Source organism: Dendrobates tinctorius, unplaced genomic scaffold (assembly GCF_039654945.1).
Source record: "Dendrobates tinctorius isolate UK_male_01 unplaced genomic scaffold, ASM3965494v1 ptg000064l, whole genome shotgun sequence".
Taxonomy (NCBI): Eukaryota; Metazoa; Chordata; class Amphibia; order Anura; family Dendrobatidae; genus Dendrobates; species Dendrobates tinctorius.
In genome coordinates this window covers 2,618,526-2,639,638 of record NW_027361732.1, presented here as the reverse complement: position 1 = coordinate 2,639,638, position 21,113 = coordinate 2,618,526, and the positions used below count along the sequence as shown (strand labels likewise).

The 21,113-nt window shown below is 45.4% G+C and overlaps 1 protein-coding gene across 2 annotated transcripts in view; it reads left to right on the top strand.

The window, feature by feature from the left end:
- RB1 (RB transcriptional corepressor 1) overlaps positions 1 to 21,113 on the top strand; it is a 383,417-nt gene that overhangs the window by 172,780 nt on the left and 189,524 nt on the right. The window contains exon 15 of one of the 2 annotated variants that reach the window (XM_073580240.1): positions 7,493 to 7,524. The exons of the other annotated variant lie outside the window; for it this stretch is intronic. Coding sequence (XP_073436341.1) covers positions 7,493 to 7,524 — 32 coding nt within the window. The remainder of the gene's footprint in view (positions 1 to 7,492; positions 7,525 to 21,113) is intronic. 2 annotated transcript variants of the gene reach the window in all.

Here is a 21,113-nt window from a genome sequence, read left to right as displayed (position 1 = left end):
AATTCTAAAATAGCATGGTCGCTACCTCCTAGGGTCCCAGCCACTTTTACCTCCTCAACCATTTCCTCCCTGTTTATAAGGATTAGATCCAAGGTAGCAGTTCCCCTTGTTTTCTCCCCTACCTTTTGGAAGATAAAGTTGTCAGCAAGAGAGGATAAGAATTTCCTTGACCTGTTAGTTTTGCCTGAGAGAGATTCCCAGCAAATGTCTGGATAGTTGAAATCTCCCATGACAACTATGTCATATTTTTGGGAGAACTTGGCCATTTGATGCATAAAGAGTTCATCCATATCTTCAGCTTGCACAGGTGGCCTGTAGTAAATGCCTACAATGGTGTCCTTTCCATTGTTCTGTCCTTGTATTCTTACCCAAACAGTTTCCACAGAACTCCCAGTCTCTGAAGCTTCAATCTCTGTGCAGATATACGCGTTTCTAACATACAATGCGACACCTCCTCCTCGTTTATCAAGTCTGTTTCTTGCAAATAAGTTGTATCCTTCTAGTCTTGTATTCCAATCATGTGTATTGTCCCACCAAGTTTCAGTGATTCCAATGACATCATATTTCTTTTCCTGCGTTAGTAGTTCCAATTCTCCTTGTTTGTTGCCCATGCTTTGTGCATTAGTATAGAAACATTTTAGTTTGTGATTGGTTTCTCTTTCTCCAATATTTTTATTAATTAGATTCTTTTGTCTTTGTTCTTCCTGTTCTTCCTTTCCACTTCTAATAGCTGAGTTCTCAATAGCATTTGTCAGGTGTATGGCTTTTTCTAGTCTTTTGCTTCCCTTCCCATGTTGTTCTAGTTTAAAGCTCTCCTTACAAGTGTAGCAAGACGACTTCCAAATACATGCTTTCCAGTCTTCGTAAGGTGCACCCCATCTCTAGCAAGTAGTCCATCGTATAAGTAGTTCACTCCGTGATCCAGAAATCCAAATCGTTGCTGACGGCACCATCGACGTAGCCAGTTGTTCACCTGCAGAATCTTATTCCACCTCCTTGTTCCATGGCCATCCACTGGGAGGATGGAAGAGAAGACCACCTGCGCTCCCAGTTCTTTCACTTTCTTTGCCTAAGTCTTCAAAGTCTCTGCAGATGGTTTCCAGGTCGTTTCTTGCGGTGTCATTTGTCCCCACATGTAGTAGCAGGAATGGGTAGTCATCTGTAGATCTGAAGAGTCCTGATATCCTGTCAGACACATCTTTAATTTTTGCACCTGGAAGACAGCACATTTCTCTTGAAGTTATATCCGGTCTGCAGATAGCGGCCTCTGTTCCTCTCAACAGGGAATCCCCCATGACAACCACTCTCCGTTTCTTCTTCACAACATTTTTCTTTCTCCAGGAGGACTCTGAAGGCGTACAAGGTTGCTGTTTGTGGGCAAAGTCTTATCCTGATGTATTTCTTCATTGGTTTCCTGCGTGAGAGCCTGGTACTGGTTCCTGAGCAGTATGGGTGCTGACTGCCTCCTGATCCTCCTGCTTCTCTGGGTCACATGTCTCCATTCCTCTGTTTCTTCAGGTGCACTTCGAATTTCTTCTCTTTCTGTAACATGAAGAGATAATTCTGCGCTGTCCAAGAACTCTTCACCTTCCTTAATGATCTTCAACGTAGCTAACCTGTCTTCGAGACTTTGCAACTTTTCCTCCAACAGGGACACAAGCTTGCATTTGTGGCATGTGAAGTTTGGCTTTTCCACTGGTAAATCTGTGAACATGTAGCAAGAAATGCAGCTCACCAAATGGCTCCTGGCCTCTTCTATATTGAGATTTCTTAAAAACGATGAAAGATGAGCCAAAATGTCCTCTTTTCAGCTGCAACAGCCAAAACCCAGTGATCGTTGAGCTCGCGGAGACTCTTCACTTATCCCAGAAGGCACTGGGAATATGCAGATGATCTCCTCAAGACTCTTCCCCTACAAAGATTAGCGCCCGGAAGCCTGCTTCAGCACGAATTTACCACCACACCTGGAAGGTGTTCTTTGCTTGGTGTCGACACCGCAGTGTTTCTCTGCTGAGATTCTCGATCCCCAACATCTTGGCTTTTCTCCAGTCGGGCTTAGAGAGCCCGGATAGCTCAGTCTGTAGAGCATTAGACTCGGGCTTTGCCCCAGGTTCCCTCAGGAGACAAATATCGGCCTGATCCTTGCTGTTCCAGTGCAGAATTGCTACCAATTTGCAGGTGAAGACTTTTCATTCAGGGAGTTTCCCACTTGGTACCTCCCTATAAGGCGCCTATGTACGCATGGGACCTTAACATGGTCCTAAGTGTTCTGCAGGAAGCTCCATTTGAACCGCTTCAGGATATCTCTTTGAGGTACCTTTCCTGGAAAGTGGTGTTCCTAGTGGCCATTACTTCCATCAGGCGGGCTTCACAGCTGGCGGCCCTATCCTGCCGAGCTCCGTTCCTCACTTTCCATAAGGATAAGGTGGTCCTCAGACCAGCCCCTCCTTTTCTGCCGAAAGTCGTGTCCTCTTTTCACATTAATGAAGATGTTGTTTTGCCTTCATTTTGTCCAGCACCGGTGCGCCATGGCAAAATGCTCTTCACACGTTAGACCTGGTAAGAGCCCTCCAGAGGTACGTTTCACGGATGGCACCCTTTCGTCAGACGGACACGCTGTTCATGCTCCCCGAAGGACGCAGGAAGGGACTCGCTGCCTCAAAATCGACCATAGCCAGATGGGTTCTTTTGACGATTCAGGAGTCCTACCGCATTAGAGGCACGCCGATTCCAGCAAGGATTAGAGCACACTCTACCCGGGCAGTGGGCGCCTTTTGGGCGCTTTGGCACCAGGCTTCGACGGAACAGGTTTGCAAGGCAGCAACCTGGTCCAGCCTGCACACATTTGCCAAACATAATATCCATGCTCAGGCCTCGGCGGATGCGAGCCTGGGTAGAAGGATTCTCCAAGCAGCGGTGGAGCACCTTTAAACAAGAGGTGCATGTCGCTTGGATCGGTGATTCAATCTCCCACCCAGGGACTGCTTTAGGACGTCCCACAGTATCTGTGTCCCCCAATGTGGCGACGGAGAAACATGGATTTTTGTGATAACTCACTGTAAAATCCTTTTCTCCGGGACGCTCATTGGGGGATACAGCACCCACCCTTTTAGCCAGTTGGCTCTGTTTCTGTTTAGTTAATACGCATTTATTTATGTGATATAAGGGTGGTCCTTTTCTGGACATGTTGTACCTGTATTAAGGCTGATTTTGTTGTCGTCCTACTGCTTTGGCACCAAACTGAGGTCCGCCCGCAATAGGGGCGAGGGTGTATACGACGGAGGAGGAGCTAACCTCTTTTTTTCACTTAGTGTCAGCCTCCTAGCGGCAGAAGCATACACCCACAGTATCTGTGTCCCCCAATGAGCGTCTTGGAGAAAGGGATTTTACAAAAATCCATGTTTCAGATTTAGATTTTTAAAATAATTTGAAAACCATATGTCATTTCCTTTACACTTCACAAATACTTACTGCTTTGTGTTGGTATATCACATAAAAGCCCAATAAAATATATTTAAGCTTGTGTGTGTAATGTGAAAAAAAGTGTGAAAGTTCGCAGGGTATGAATACTGTTTCATGGCACTGCATCTTTTGTGAACAAACTACATTAGAGGCTTAAAATGCACCGCAACCACTTGTGGGAGTCCCAGGTATCGCCATGTTTTTGCTGGTGAGGATTCGCAATAAGCTTGACAAGTCCCACTTTAAAGTAATTCTCTTCTGCTAAAGTAATGGTATTTCACTAGGAGTTGCCATCACTTTAAGGTTGGTGGGGTTCTGACGTTTGGGTCTTTCACTAATCCTGAAAATGTCTCAACACAGTGTCCTCTTCACTGTTTCTCCCCTTAACAGCTGTAGCACCCCCTACAAGCTGGGCACGAAACTGCAGTACTTCCCTAATATGAATGGGGCCAGCTTCACTTCCCTCCACAGCCGCGTGCATCTTAATTATGCACAGGAAAATTGGAGAATACAGCTCCACGGATCTGGCAAGTTTGTGCGCTGCAAATGCAATACACTTCAGCTGCATGTGTGTCCGCAGGCGTAGATCCAGCTGAAGTAAGGACTGCCGTTGTCGAGCTCCTCACCTGCCGGGCCTGGTCCACTGATAAGGAGCGGTGATGGCGTGCGTGCCTCCTCTGGCACACGTGCCATAGGTTCGCCACCACTGATCTAGTAGGTGTTATAATAATATAATAGCATAAAACTCCAATTAGAAATGTACTATAGACCTTCTGATTCGCTATTTCGCTTACCCCATGTGCAGAGCATTGCTGTAGCTTAGATATCCATTGTTACGGCCAGTAACTTCTAAGGGTACCGTTACACTTAGCGACGCACCAGCGATTCCGACAACGATACGACCTGGTAAAGATTGCTGTTGCGTGTTAAATGGTCGCTAGTAAGCTGTCAAACAGTCAGATTTATCCAACGACGCAGCAACGATCACGCCATCCATATAACGACCTCGGCGGTCATTGGTACCTTGTCACACAGCAGCTATTCTGACGACTCCCACCTGCGTCCATGATTTCTGATTCACTAACGAGGTCGCTCGTTGGCATCAAACACAGTGATGCATGCTGGCCAGCGGGACACCAGCGATCAAAAAATGGCCCAGGACATTCGAGCACGATCAGCGACATTGCAGCGGGGGTCTGGTTGCTGCTAAGTGTCACACTTAACGACATCGCTGGCGCGTCACAAAATCGGTGACACTTCAGCGATCTCGCTATGTGAGACGGGGCCTTAAAAGGAATCTGTCACCCCTTTTTTGAGATATCATATAATGATATTCAATTGTGTCACATAAGCATTCTCTTAGTACTTTTGCTTCCCCCTGACCCCGCACCTTTCATGCATAAATACCTTTTTAAATCGGTTCACATGTATGTAAACTGCCGTGGTCCGATGGGCGGGGCTTATTCACCTGCTCCCCCCTCCCTGTCTTGCTCTACACAAGAAGAAATGCATAGAGCAAGACAGGGAGGGGGGGAGCAGGTGATTAAGCCCCGCCCAGCGGACCCGACAGCTGCAGTTTACATACATCTGAACTGATATAAAAAAAGGTATTTATGCATGAAAGGTGCGGGGTCAGGGGGAAGCAAAAGTACTAAGAGAATCCTTATGTGACACACAATTGAATGATATCATTATATGATATCTCAAAAAAGGGGTGACAGATTCCCTTTAACTGTCCGATATTCGTGGTCGTAACCATGGATGCTAAAGACTATATTGAAAGATGCTGCCTAGTCTGTAATGCTGTGAAAAATGAGGATGAATGACCTCATGGAGATCAACATCCAACACTGCGGAGACACCATCACATGTTTCTCAACGCAGTGATGCTAGAGCAATGCCCCCATCCCTTGTGGGAAATATGCAAAAACATGTAAATCAAAAGCCGCGGAGACACCATCACATGTTTCTCAACGCAAGCAATGACTAGCCAGGTCTTTCACCGGGAAGGAACAACCACGGGAAGGGCAGTCTCCAATGAAGGAAACCACCTATGCCAAAACATGGTATCCATCGACAGACAGCTGTTTCGGGGTATTGCCCCTCATCAGTGTGGAGTAGGTAACTGGCTAGTAGGAGCAATGCCTAGTAAAAGACTGTGAAAAATGAGGATGGATGACCTCATGGAGATCAACATCCAACACTGCGGAGACACCATCACATGTTTCTCAACGCAGTGATGCTAGAGCACTGCCCCCATCCCTTATGGGAAATATGCAAAAACATGTAAATCAAAAGCCGCGGAGACACCATCACATGTTTCTCAACGCAAGCAATGACTAGCCAGGTCTTTCACCGGGAAGGAACAACCACGGGAAGGGCAGTCTCCAATGAAGGAAACCACCTATGCCAAAACATGGTATCCATCCACAGACAGCTTTTTCATCCTCATTTTTCACAGTCTTTTACTAGGCATTGCTCCTACTAGCCAGTTTCCTACTCCACACTGATGAGGGGCAATACCCCGAAACAGCTGTCTGTGGATGGATACCATGTTTTGATTTACATAGTCTGTAATGCTGACCTTATTTTTTCTTTTTTAAATCATATGATTAGTGGTAGGTAGGTCAGTCCAGCGATGCACGTACCTCTCACAGACATAAACTAGAGCAAACAAAACCTACAAAAGACAAAATGAAAAAAACCCTGCTATAATTAAATAAATAAAAAGCAAAAGTGCATTTAAATCATACAGAGTTCTTAGTAATACTGTATTTGATCAAACATAGCATAAAAGCCGTCCCACCATCGACAAGGTGACTCTGTGGTCGGGGCGGTCCTACACTGTCTAGTATTAATAACCTTATCCTGAGTCAAAGTTGACGTCTGTGTGAATAAGGGCAGACAAGGACCGGGTCCCAACCAGTGGACACCAGTCAGGGGAAGCCTTTAAATACAATTTCCAGCTCAGGAGAGGGAGGCCACACCCCAGCTTGCACAGAATGCAAAAATACCAAGAAAAAACACAAAAATTGAGCTTGGTTTGAGTTGGTACACATGCAGCATATAAATGCATGTTCACATGGCCAAAAAGCATACAAAACCTACAAAAGACAAAATGAAAAAACCCTGCTATAATTAAATAGGTAAAAAGCAAAAGTGCATTTAAATCATACAGAGTTCTTAGTAATACTGTATTTGATCAAGCATAGGGGTGGTCCTACACTGTCTAGTATTAATAACCTTAACATGTGTCAAAGTTGACGTCTGTGTGAATAGGGGCAGACAAGGACCGGGTCCCAACTAGAGCAAACACTGCTTGATTCCTTGTGTAACACAAAATAATCCATCATGCCATGTAGCCGTCAGGATAATTATCTAAAAACATGTACGATAAAAAGACTAGGAAAACCTCCAAGATAATAAATTCTGATAATAAATGTACAAATGTACATCTATAGGCTAAAAGATGGATAACAACATGGAGAGCACAATTAAGGTAAAGTGCTAGTGCACAAATTTAGAAGGATATAAAATCCTACATTATCTCACTATTCCTAGCTATATAATCCCAGAGAGACAATATCCCTCGCATACACTCAGCCATAATGGGAGGGTCCATAGTGTGTTACTTAAGTGCAGGGTGAGATCACAGTACATAGGGATGGCTGTGTCCACCCCACGCCCAAACTAGAGCAAGCACTGCTTGTGTGGGAAGCTTCCTGAACTGTGTTCTGCCATATACCCGTAAAACCCCAGAAAGGAAGGCACACGGCACGTGTGTTTGCATTACATGTTCTTTCTTTGGTCATAGTCATATATGCTGTGTTATAAATGATCTCATATAAGAAATTCTTTTAGACATACCGCAGCTATTCGGTCTACTGGTCAGAGTTTGTTTCCTGTTTTCTACTTTATAAATCCACAAGTGTTGCTTTGAAAAATTCCTTTTGCAATTGAGTCTTATAGTAGTTTTATTTTTATTTAAAGTTCAAGCTGTTTGCTATATTATTTTTTCTTTGATTTACAGGAAGAAGAACGTTTGTCTGTGCACAACTTCAGGTTGGTTCTTCAAAGGCAGACACAGTATTTTTAGATAGCCGGGAAATTGTAGAAGTGGTTGTTCAAAATCTTAAGGGAAGCGTCGCTCGTTTCCATAATGAGCCGTCTGTTTCCTGCTCCCCTGTAACAGCAACACTACTTTCCCTGCTGTTTTCTATTTTATCACAGTAAGGTACAAAATAGTAATCAAAATTCTCTGCACATTGTTTTTCTTGTTTAGAAGTATAGTGAAGGATTAAAAATACCACCACGCTCGTGGATTTCACAGCTATGTCTCCTGATGGAAATCAGCATTTATATTAAATTGTATATGTCTGAATAAATTCCTAACTTACATTTCCAGATATGTTGCCTGCTCAAAGTGTAGAAATGATGGTCATCATAGTCATATTGGTTATCTATTAAATTGGTTGTGACTAGTGATAAGTGAGTATACTCGTTACTCGAGATTTCCCTAGCATGCTTGGGTGATCTCTGAGTATTTTGATGTGCTCGTAGATTGTCTCTGTTGCCGTAGCTGCATGATTTGCGGCTGCTAGCCAGCCTGAATACATGTGTGGATTGCCTGTTTGTTAAGTAATCTCCACATGTACTCAGGCTGGCTAGCAGCCGCAAATCATGCAGCTACGGCAACAGAAACTAAATCTCCGCTCACATCCAGATGCTCGGAGATCACCTGAGCATGCAGGGGAAATCTCGAGTAACGAGTATACTCGCTCATCGCTAGTTGTGAACAAACCCTTAGGGTAGTTGACAAACCCTCAGATGAAAATAGATTACTTAAAGATGCTGGCCACTACTTTTTTCTCCTTCACCTCATTGGGGGACACAGGTACTGTGGGTGTATGCTACTGCCGCCTGGAGGCTGGCACTAAGTGAATGACAAAAAAAGGTTAGCTCCTCCTCCGCAGTATACACCCTAACCTCGGTTGCAGGCGAAACCAATTCTTGCTTAGTGTCCATTGGAGGCACACGTCTGGTCTTTTTTTTTCCCAGACTCTGTCATTTTTTCCATGAAGATAAGACAGGGGCAACGGACCATAATGAAATGGTCCGATTTCCCCAAACCAACAACGGGCGAGTATCGCCTCCACGTATCCTTTCCCGCTACGTGGGACATGTTGCCGAACTGAACCCTGACCACCCTAAGGTAGTGAAACCCTAGGCTGTACAGAGGCCTATGAACAGTCCGTGCGGCCCCCACTGCATCACCAATGCCAGACAGCGGTGATGGAAGGTGGCGGACGGTCCCTCTCCTCATCCCCTATAGGGAAGATAGAATTAGGGTGCCTGCACCGTCCTTAAGTTTTTTGCAGCCCCCTTCCCCCCCCCTAATCTGAGGATCAAGATGGACGTCTAGGGGTGAGGCGTGGAAGGAGGTGGGCTGGGAGGGCTCCTGTAGACCCCCGGTGTCGGCACTCCTGGTGGAGCCATTTTCAGACATCCCCGGGCTTCCGTGGGTTGCGCCACATAGAGTGGCAGCCAGCGGCGCATATTTTTTTCTGCCCAGGCCCTGCTTCCGGCGGTCCCGCCCCGGGTCCGGGCGCACGCCGAAAATTTAGTCCCTGGCTGTTGCCGGAGCTAGGCCGCAGGCGGAAGTCCCACCCCTGTGACGCGGCCACTTCCGGCAAACCCGCCCCCGGGGCCTCGGGCGGACGTCTAAAATTTAGTCCCCAGCTTCTGCCGGAACTAGGCCGCGGACAAAAGTTCCGCCCCATGACGTCTTGGCGGCCGCCTCTTCGTCCGAAGGCCCGCCCACATGCCGAGGCATGCTTTGCTTTGAAAAAAAGGAGCAGCTGCTCGGCAGGCTGGACGCCTAACAAGAGTCAGAACGGGGGACACAGGACTGGGGTAAGTGCTACCCCTGGAGGAAGGCCACCCTCTGTGTTTTCAGAGGCTAAGTAGTTTTTTTGCCATTGGCATATCACTTAGCAGCCATCATGTCCAGAAAAGCTAAGGCACGCACGTTCCTGTACGTTGCGTGCACCTTCTGTAAGTCCGCCTTCCCAAATGTGCAAACCAAACAGATTTGTGAAGTTTGCGATTCCGAGCGTGCCCAGGAGCCCTCCCCTGCGACCAAGCCCAGTGTCCCGAGCCCCCCCGGAATGGGCTCTATATCTGTCGCAGTCCATGGCATCCCTTACGAGAGCAATCGAGTCCCTTCGAGCCCCATATAGGGGCAGGGATAGCGGCTCGCCTGTGTTAGAGGGGTCTTCCACCTCACAGGATCCTCCGGCCTGCAGGGGCCGCTCTCACTCTAGGCAGACGTGGGGGAAACGAACCCACACGGCGTCTCCCGGTCCATCTGGTGCTTCGGCATCCATAAGCTCGGCCTCTCGCTCATCTTCACCAAGGGTCGTTAACGGGAGCTCAGATTACGACTGATGAGCCGCTTGATTCGGGTCTAGTTGTCTTTCCTTATTTAGACGACCTCTTGGTCAAGGGCCCTTCATTTAGGGCATGCGAGGAGTGTGTCAGCATCACGCTAGATACTCTTTCCCACTTAGGATGGTTGGTGAATCTGAAAAAGTTATCCCCTGTTCCAGCTCAGAGGATTTCCTTCTTAGGAATGATCTTCGACACTATCGGAGGGTTAGTAATTCTCCCTCAGGACAAGGCCCTAGCTCTCCAGCAGGGAGTCCGGAAACTTCGCCAACCAGTCCCTCATACCATCTGTTTCTGCATGAGGATCCTAGGAAACATGGTGGCAGCAATGGAGGCAATTCCGTTTGCCCAGCTCCATCTTTGCCCCCTGCAGCAAGCCCTCTTGTCAGCCTGGGACAAAAACCCATTCTCTCGATCGCCGGTGCCGCTTGTCCACGCGGCTCAGACAAGCACTCCGGGTGGTGGACAGCCAGTGCCTCACTTCTCCAGGGCAAGCCATTTCCCCCAGACCAGTGGCTGGTGGTTACAACCGACTCCAGCGTCCTCGGCTGGGGAGCGGTTTTTCGCCACCACACGACCCAGGGATGGTGGTCGCCGCAGGAGGCACGCCTCCCGATCAACTTGTTGGAAATATGGGCAATCTGGCTAGCTCTGCGACAGTTTCATCACCTTCTAGCAGGCTGGCCCGTTCAGATTCAGTCAGACAACGGCACGGCTGTGGCTCACATAAATCATCAGGGGGGCACCTGCAGCAGGGCAGCCATGCGCGAGGTAGGGCATGTGCTTCATTGGGCCAAGAAAAATCACTTGGCGATATCTGCAGTCCACATCCCGGGCGTAGAGAACTGGGCGGCAGACTTCCTCAGCCGGCAGGGTCTCGCATCTAGGGAATGGTCACTACACCCCGAGATTTTCCGGCAGATTTGCCAACGATGAGGGACGCCGGATGTGGACCTGATGGCCTACAGAGTGAACGCCAAGGTGCCAGCATTTGTCTCTCGTTCCCGGGACCCGCAGGCAATTGCCGTGGATGCGTTGGCTCTGCCATGGAACAAGTTTCGCCTCCCATACCTATTTCTCCCACTTCCACTACTTCCGAGAGTCATCAAGAAGATCAAGGCAGAAGGGGTTTCAGTGAGTCTGCTGGCCCCAGAGTGGCCTCGTCGAGCATGGTACGCAGACCTGGTACAGCTTCTCGCTGACGTTCCTTGGCGCCTGCCAGAGCACCCAGACCTACTATCCCAGGGCCCAATCTACCACCCGAACTCAGGGGCCCTGTGTTTGATGGCTTGGCCGTTGAATCTTGGATTCTAACCCAGCCTGGGTTCGGCCGCAATGTGGTTGCTACAATGGTTAGCGCCCGGAAGCCGGCCTCAGCGCGTATTTATCACCACACCTGGAAGGTCTTCTTCACATGGTGTCGGAACCATGGTTGTTCTCCACTGAGATTTTCTGTTCCCAACATCTTGGCTTTTCTCCACTCTGGCCTAGACTCAGGCTTAGCCCCAAGTTCCCTCAGGAGACGACAAATATCGGCCTTATCCATTCTGTTCCAGGGCAGGATTGCTACCAATCTGCAGGTAAAGACTTTCAGGGAGTCTCCCACTTGGTACCTCATTATAAGGTGCCCCTGGACGCTTGGAACCTTAACCTGGTCCTAAGTGTTCTACTGGAATCTCCATTTGAACCGTTAAAGGAGGTCTCTTTAGCCTACCTTTCATGGAAGGTAGTATTTCTTGTGGCGTCAATCAGGCGGGTCTCAGAGCTGGCAGCTCTATCCTGCTGAGCTCCGTTTCTGGTATTCCACAAAGATAAGGTGGTTCTCAGACCAGCCACTCCCTTTCTGCCGAAGGTCGTTTCCTCGTTTCACTTTAATGAGGATAATGTCTTACCCTCTTTTTGTCCAGCATCGGTACACCGTGTGGAAAAGGCGCTTCATAAGTTGGACCTGGTGAGAGCTCTCAGGAGGTACGTGTCGCGGACAGCACCCTTTAGTCAGACGGACACGCTGTTCGTGCTTCCCGAGGGGCGCAGGAAGGGACTTGCTGCCTCAAAATCGACCATAGACAGGTGGATTCGTTTGACTATTCAGGAGTCTTACCGGATCAGAGCGTACTCTACTCGGGCAGTGGGCGCCTCTTGGGCTCTTCGGCACCATGCATCGTGTTTGCAAGGCTGCAACCTGATCCAGCTTGCACACATTCGCCAAGCACTATAATATCCATACTCAAGCTTCGGCAGATGCGAGTCTGGGTAGAAGGATTCTCCAAGCAGCGGTGGAGCACCTCTAAGACAGGAGGTGCATGTAGCTTGGATCGGTGAGTCGTCTCCCCACCCAGTGACTGCTTTAGGACGTCCCACAGAACCTGTGTCCCCCAATGAGGTGAAGGAGAAACATGGATTTTTGTGATAAAATCACCGTAAAATCCTTTTCTTCGAGACTCTCATTGGGGAATACAGCACCCACCCTGATAGCCAGTTGGCTCTTTATTTACTTTGTTTATTAATATGTATTTATAATACTAGGTGGGTTTTTTTTCTAGATATGTCACCTGCATTAAGGTTGATAGTTGTCATCTCCTACTGCTTTTGCACCGAACTGGTTTCGCCTGCAACCGAGGCAAGGGTGTATACTGCGGAAGAGGAGCTAACCTTTTTTTGTCATTCACTTAGTGTCAGCCTCCAGGCGGCAGTAGCATACACCCACAGTACCTGTGTCCCCCAATGAGCATCTCGTAGAAAAGGATTTTACGGTGAGTTTATCACAAAAATCCATGTTTTTCTTTTGGTGGTCTATTTTTAGGATAGGCCATCAACATCTGATCTATAGTTTTGATGGAGCTGCTGTTTCCAGCAGCATCCGAGAACTTCTGGCTTGCTCTGGTAGCAGCTAATCAGTGGGGGTGCCTGGTGTCACACCACGCTTATCACATATTGATCGCCTACCCTAGTGATAAGCCTATAGTGATGAGTGAACGTGCTTGGGTAAGGTGTTATTCGAGCATGCTTGTGTGCTAACCAAGTGTCTTCGACGTGCTTGGATAATATTTTCAAGTCCCTACGGCTGCATGTCTCGCGGCTGTTCAACAAACGCAATACATGCAGGGATTCCTTAACAAGCAGGCAATCCCTGCATGTGTTGCAGCTGTTGAACAGCCACGAGACTTGCAGCTGTGAACACATTTTTCGAGCACGCCGAAGACATTCAGTTAGCACATGAGCATGTTCGGATAACAACTTATCTGAGCATGTTCGCTCATCACAATAGGCCATCAATAAAAAAAAATAATTGCCAATCTCTGTAATATTCACTCTGAAAGGTAGAAAAAACAATGTTGAAAATATCAAAGCTCTATAATCTGTTGAGGAGTTTTATAGGTGGATTGCTTCAAAGACCAGTGGTCATCAAAAGGGGTTAACACCAATACAAGCAAGAACTCTACTTGTTAAACTGGTAAGGCTATGTGCACACGTAGTTTTAGGTGCTGCGGATTTTTCCGCGCGGATTTAGTAAAATCCGCAGGTAAATCCACAGGTCAAAAGACCTGCGGTTTGCCTGCGGTTTAGCCCAGCAGTTTCACACCTCTACAATGGAGAAGGTGTGAAACCGCTGCGGATTCCGCACAAAGAATTGACATGCTGCGGATATGAACCCGCAGCAAATCCGCGCGGAAAAATCTCCAGCATGTGCACAATGTTTTTCAGTTTACCATTGAAAACAATGGTATTGTACAACGCAGCTAAATCTGCTGCTGCAGAGCCTGAAACGCTACAGATCTGCAGCAGAATCCGCACCGTGTGCTCATGGCCTTATAATTTGGTTTCTACTGTGCAAAAAGCTGTTACTGAGATGAATCAAGGCCTACTTGGACCCCAACAACCTATTTTGGACTGTGTTGTCAATAAAACCCTGGACATGTGTTCTAGGTTTCATAAAATACTCATTTTAAGAAATCCTATATAAATCTATGTAGGTAGAATAGCTAATAAAAAATTAGTTAATGTACGTGAAAGTAATTCACATTGTACTACTTCTAAACTTTAAAAATTACCAAATAAATCACTGGAGAAACAAGGATCAAATTAAAAAATGTAAATGTTTATTTCTTTAAGCTCCATAATTGAACAAATTAAAGTGGATCCAGATGTGGGGGGTCAAAGCAGCAAGTCTACATGGTTCATATAACATAATAGATTTTGATGATGGCTGGTTAAAAAATGTAATATAATCAATGACAAAATAGCCTCAGTTAATAAATACAATCAGAATAAAATGCTATATAAACACACGCTGGCTGAGGAACTTTTACAAGAAACACATGTTGTAGTGCTGAGGATTCTGGGCAGCATGCAGCTTGGAAGGTAGAGCTAATGAGAAGATTTTTAAGTTACAGCATGGCGTAGGTTTTTTCATATTTTAACATGGTTATTGATTAATTACTAGCAACATTAAAGCTTATTTTTTCCTACTTATTTTAGTATTTCACTCATATATTGGTTCTGATAATAGTATATTTCTTTTAAAGCACCTGTGTTTATTTAGCATCATATTTTGATTATATTTATCAACTGAGGCCGTTTCGCCATTGATTGTATTACATTTTTTAAAACATATCACTGATATCTACGAGGTATTACATGAATCGTGGAGCAACCACCCAACACTCCTAGCTTCTCTAAGTAAAACATCACATGCTCCATTCAGGACTTTACGTTCCTGCTGATCCTCTATAGATAGATAGTTAGATCCATATATATTTGGACAGAGACATAATTTTTCTAATTTTGGTTCTAGACATTACCACAATGAATTTTAAACAAAACAATTCAGATGCAGTTGAAGTTCAGACTTTCGGCTTTCATTTGAGGGTATCCACATTAAAATTGGATGAATGGTTTAGGAGTTTCAGCTCCTTAACATGTGCCACCCTGTTTTTAAAGGGACCAAAAGTAATTGGGCAATTGACTCCAAGGATATTTCATGGATAGGTGTGGGCAATCCCTTCGTTATGTCATTCTCAGTTAAGCAGATAAAAGGTCTAGAGTTCATTTGAGGTGTGGTGCTTGCATTTGGAAGGTTTTGCTGTGAAGGAAACATGAGATCAAAGGAGCTCTCCATGCAGGTGAAACAAGCCATCCTTAAGCTGCAAAAACAGACAAAACCCATCCGAGAAATTGCTGCAACATTAGGAGTGGCAAAATCTACAGTTTGGTACATCCTGAGAAAGAAAGAAAGCACTGGTGAACTCATCATTGCAAAAAGACCTGGGCGCCCACGGAAGACAAAAGTGGTGGATGATCGCAGAATAGTCTCCATGGTGAAGAGAAACCCCTTCACAACAGCCAACCAAGTGAACAACACTCTCCAGGAGGTAGGCGTATCAATATCCAAATCTACCATAAAAAGAAGACTGCATGAAAGTAAATACAGAGGGTTCACTGCACGGTGTAAGCCACTCATAAGCAACAAGAATCAAAAGGCTAGACTGGACTTTGCTAAAAAAACATCTAAAAAAGCCAGCACAGTTCTGGAAGAACATTATTTGGACAGATGAAACCAAGATCAATCGCTACCAGAATGATGGAAAGAGAAAAGTATGGTGAAGGCGTGGTAGAGCTCATGATCCAAAGCATACCACATCATCTGTAAAACACGGCAGAGGCAGTGTGATGGCTTGGGCATGCATGGCTGCCAGTGGCACTGGGTCACTAGTGTTTATTGGTGATGTGACACAGGACAGAAGCAGCCGAATTAATTCTGAGGTATTCAGAGCCATACTGTGTGCTCAGATCCAGCCAAATGCAGCCAAACTGATTGGTCGTCGTTTCATACTACAGATGGACAATGACCCAAAACATAAAGCCAAAGCAACCCAGGAGTTTATTTAAGCAAAGAAGTGGAATATTCTTGAATGGCCAAGTCAGTCACCTGATCTCAACCCAATTGAGCATGTATTTCACTTGTTAAAGACTAAACTTCAGACAGAAAGGCCCACAAACTAACAGCAACTGAAAACCACCGCAGTGAAGGCCTGGCAGAGCATCAAAAAGGAGGAAACAGCGTGTGGTGATGTCCATGAGTTCAAGACTTCAGGCACAGGAAAGATGTATATCTTTGTACCGTGTTAGCCAGTGGATAGAAAAATATTCAGGATTGAGAGTCCTCAGTAGTTGATACCTTTTAATGGCTAACTGAAAAGATGGTAATACATTGCAAGCTTTCGAGACTACTCAGGTCTCTTCATCAGGCTAGACTAATACAAAATCTGAAGTCACATATTTATGCACAATACAGCCTAGAAAAAATGCAATAGATAAGACAAGTGACATGAAGCAGAACTATCAATATGGGAGAGGGAGAAACATAAATATAAACATTGGACCAGTTCATAGATAAGGAGTCTGGATGTTTTATGGTCCTCTGATTGGGGTCTAGTTCTGTGTTGCCCCGCAAGGTTTTAAAAGGAAATTCCTTAATTGATGTAAAAAGACATAAATCCATGCGACACATTAATTCCAGCACTGAGAGTGTCAAAGTTCGTCATAAATTTGTACTCCCAAATACAAATACATGGGAGTACAAATTTATGACGAACTTTGACACTCTCAGTGCTGGAATGAATGTGTCGCATGGATTTATGTCTTTTTACATCAATTAAGGAATTTCCTTTCAAAACCTTGCGGGGCAACACAGAACTAGACCCCAATCAGAGGACCATAAAACATCCAGACTCCTTATCTATGAACTGGTCCAATGTTTATATTTATGTTTCTCCCTCTCCCATATTGATAGTTCTGCTTCACGTCACTTGTCTTATCTATTGCATTTTTTCTAGGCTGTATTGTGCATAAATATGTGACTTCAGATTTTGTATTAGTCTAGCCTGATGAAGAGACCTGAGTAGTCTCGAAAGCTTGCAATGTATTACCATCTTTTCAGTTAGCCATTAAAAGGTATCAACTACTGAGGACTCTCAATCCTGAATATTTTTCTAGACTTCAGGCAGTCATTGCCAACAAAGGGTTTTCAGCCAAGTACTAGAAATGAACGTTTTATTTACAATTATTTAATCTGTCCAATTACTTTTGGTCCCTTTAAAAACAGGGTGGCACATGAGGAGCTGAAACTCCTAAACCCTTCATCCAATTTTGATGTGGATACCCTCAAATGAAAGCTGAAAGTCTGAACTTCAACTGCATCTCAATTGTTTTGTTTAAAATTCATTGTGGTAATGTCTAGAACTAAAATTAGAAAAATGTTGTCTCTGTCCAAATATATATGGACCTAACTGTAGATAGATATAGATATCTATATACAGTGGGTACGGAAAGTATTCAGACCTCTTTAAATTTTTCACTTTTTGTTTCATTGCAGTCATTTGGTAAATTCAAAAAAGTTCATTTTTTTTCTCATTAATGTACACTCTGCACCCCATCTTGACTGAAAAAAAACAAGATAAACTGAAATATCACATGGTCATAAGTATTCAGGCCCTTTGCTCAGTATTGAGAAGCACCCTTTTGAGCTAGTACAGCCATGAGGCTTCTTGGGAATGATGCAACAAGTTTTTCACACCTGGATTTGGGGATCCTCTGCCATTCTTCCTTGCAGATCCTCTCCAGTTTCGTCAGGTTGGATGGTGAACGTTGGTGGACAGCCATTTTCAGGTCTCTCCAGAGATGCTCAATTGGGTCTAGGTCAGGGCTCTGGCTGGGCCAGTCAAGAATGGTCACAGAGTTGTTCTGAAGCCACTCCTTTGTTATTTTAGCTGTGTGCTTAGGGTCATTGTCTTGTTGGATGGTGAACCTTCGGCCAAGTCTGAGGTCCAGAGCACTCTGGAAGAGGATTTCATCCAGGATATCTCTGTACTTGGCCTCATTCTTCAATTGCAACCAGTCGTCCTGTCCCTGCAGCAGAAAAACACCCCCACAGCATGATGCTGCCACCATCATGTTTCACTGTTGGGATTGTATTGGGCGGGTGATGAGCAGTGCCTGGTTTTCTCCACATACCGCTTAGAATTGTCACCAAAAAGTTCTATTTTCATTTCATCAGACCACAGAATCTTATTTCTCATAGTCTGGGAGTCTTTCATGAATTTTTTAGCAAGCTCTGTGCAGGCTTTCATATGTCTGGCACTGAGGAGAAGCTTCTGTGGGGCCACTCTGCCATAAAGGCCCAACTGGTGGAGGGCTGCAGTGATAGATGACTTTGTGGAACTTTCTCCCATCTCCCTACTGCATCTGTGGAGCTCAGTCACAGTGATCTTGGGGTTCTTCTTTACCTCTCTCACTAAGGCTCTTCTCCCACAATTGCTCAGTTTGGCTGGACGGCCCGGTCTAGGAAGACTTAGGCTATCTGCACACGTAGATTTAGGTCCTGCGGATTTTTCCGCACGGATTTTGAAAAATGCGCAGGTAAAATCTCAGGTCAAAAGACCTGCAGTTTACCTGCGGATTAGCTTGCAGTTTCACACCTCTGCAATGGAGAAGGTGTGAAACCGCAGTGGAATCCGCACAAAGAATTGACATGCTGCGGATTTGAACCCGCAGCAAATCCGCGAGGAAAAATCCGCAGCATGTGCACAGCGTTTTTCAGTTTACCATTGAAAACAATGGTACTGTACAATGCACCTAAATCTGCTGCGGACCTGCAGATCCTGAAACGCTGCGGATCCGCAGCAGAATCCGCACCGTGTGCACATAGCCTTATGGTGGTCCCAAACTTCTTCCATTTAAGGATTATGGAGGCCTGTGCTCTTAGGAACCTTGTGTACTGCAGAAATTCTTTTTTTAACCTTGGCCAGATGTCTTCCTTGCCACAATTCTTTCTCTGAGCTACTTGGCCAGTTCCTTTGACCTCATGATTCTTATTTGGTCTGACAGGCGCTGTGAGGTCTTATATAGACAGGTGTGTGCCTTTACAAATCAAGTCCTATCAGTTTAATTAAACACAGCTGGACTCGAAAGAAGGAGTAGAACCATCTCAAGGAGAATCACAAGGAAATGGACAGCATGTGACTTAAATATGAGTGTCTCTGAGTTAAGGAACTGAATACTTATAGCCATGTGATATTTCAGTTTTTCTTTTTTAATAAATTTGCAAAAATTTCTACATTTGTTTTTTTTCTTTCAGTCAAGAAATTGGTTTAGAATCGATGTTGCTTCATAACTGGACAGGTTGATTTCACAGATGTTTGAGTGAGTTGGAGTTACATTGCTTTAGTGTTCCCTGTAATTTTTTACAACTACAGTGTGTTCAAAACCAAATAAAGTAATATCGTGTACGTTGTTATAAGCTCTCGTAACGTCCATTTAAAGAAATCCTGTCTTGCTTAAATTCTTGTGTTGTGCACCTAAAGCCCTGTGCCAGGCATAACACAGAGCATGATATTGCCAAGATTACTTCTTTAAAGGGAACCTGTCAGCAGGATTGTGCTCAGTAACATACAGGCAGTGTCAGGTCGGCGCCGTTATACTGATTACAATGGTACCTTGGTTGATGAAATCCGTCTTATGATTGTTGTTTAATTGTTATTTTCAGTTAATGATATGCTCGTGCTCCGGGGCGGACTGTTGCGGGGTCTTCATGTGGTGCTCTGATTAGGTATTCATAATGCAGACTGCTGACAGGTCACTGATCCCTCACTGACCTGCCCCTATTTTACATAATGAATATTATATATATTGAGAAAAAAAATCACCTGCAGCAGGCAGGCGCTGACACCTGCGTTACAACATGATCTCATAATGCGCTGTTAATTCTTTTGTTTCATGCTATAAATAAATTTATTAAAAAAAAAAAAAGTGTCTCAAAATGGCACCGACCGTGCCTGCAGTGTCACGGCTATCGGCGATCAGATAGCTGCAACTGCGCGTGTTGCTAGAGAAAAAAAATCGCCTCCTCCATGATGGTACTGCTTGTGCAGTAGCAGCTATTGGATCACCGATAGCTGCTACTGCACAGGCGCGGCTGGCGATATTTTGAGACAGATTTTGTTTTCTTATGAATTTATTCATAGCATGAAATAAAAGAATTAACTGCCCATTATACATGCAATCATGCTGCAGTGCAGGCGATGCCACCTGCCTGCTGGGGGTGATTTTTTTTTCCTGAAAATATATGGAATACTCATTATGTAAAATAGGGGGCAGGTCAGTGAGGGATCAGTGACCTATCAGAAGCCATACTGGTGAATACCTAATCACAATACCACATGAAGACCCCCCCCCACAGGCCACACCAGAGCACGAGCATATTATTATTATTATTATTATTATTATTATTATTATTATTATTATTATTATTATTACTACTATTATTTATTAAGCACCATTGGTTCCATGGTGCTGTACATGAGAAGGGGTTACATACAAATTACTGATATCACTTAATGTAAACAGATTAACAATCACAGACTGATATAGAGGGGAGAGAGGTCCCTGCCCTTTCTAGCTTACATGCTACAGCATCGTGGGGAAGGAGACAGTAGGTTGGGGGGTTGCAGCAGCTCCAGTGATGGTGAGGCGGTAGCTCTAGTAGTGGTGAGGAGGCAGCGGGGATCATTGCAGGCTGTAGGCTTTCCTGAAGAGGTGGGTTTTCAGGTTCCGTCTGAAGGATCCAAGTGTGGTTGACAGCCAGACATGTTGGGGCAGGGAATTCCAGAGGATGGGGGCTATTCAGGAGAAATCTTGGAGGCGGTTGAGTGAGGAGCGAATAAGTGTGGAGGAGAGAAGATGGTCTTGGGAGGACCGGAGATTACGTGAGGGAAGGTATCAGGAGATTAGTTCAGAGATGTATGGAGGAGACCGGTTGTAGATGGCCTTGTAGGTCAGTATTAGTAATTTGAACTGGATACGCTGAGGGAATGGAAGCCAGTGAAGAGATTTGCAGAGGGGAGAAGCAGAGGAGTAGCGAGGAGAGAGATGAATTATAGTCGGGTGGCAGAGTTGAGGATGGACTGGAGAGGTGCAAGGGTGTTAGCAGGGAGGCCACAGAAAAGGATGCTGCAATAGTCGCGGCAGGAGATGATGAGGGCATGCACAAGTAGTTTAGTAGATTGAGGGTTGAGGAAGGGACGGATTCTGGAAATATTTTTGAGCTGGAGGCGACAGGAGATGGAGAGAGCTTGGATGTGCGGTTTGAAAGACAGGGCAGAGTCAAGGGTTACTCCGAGGCAGCGGACCTCCGGTACGGGGGAAAG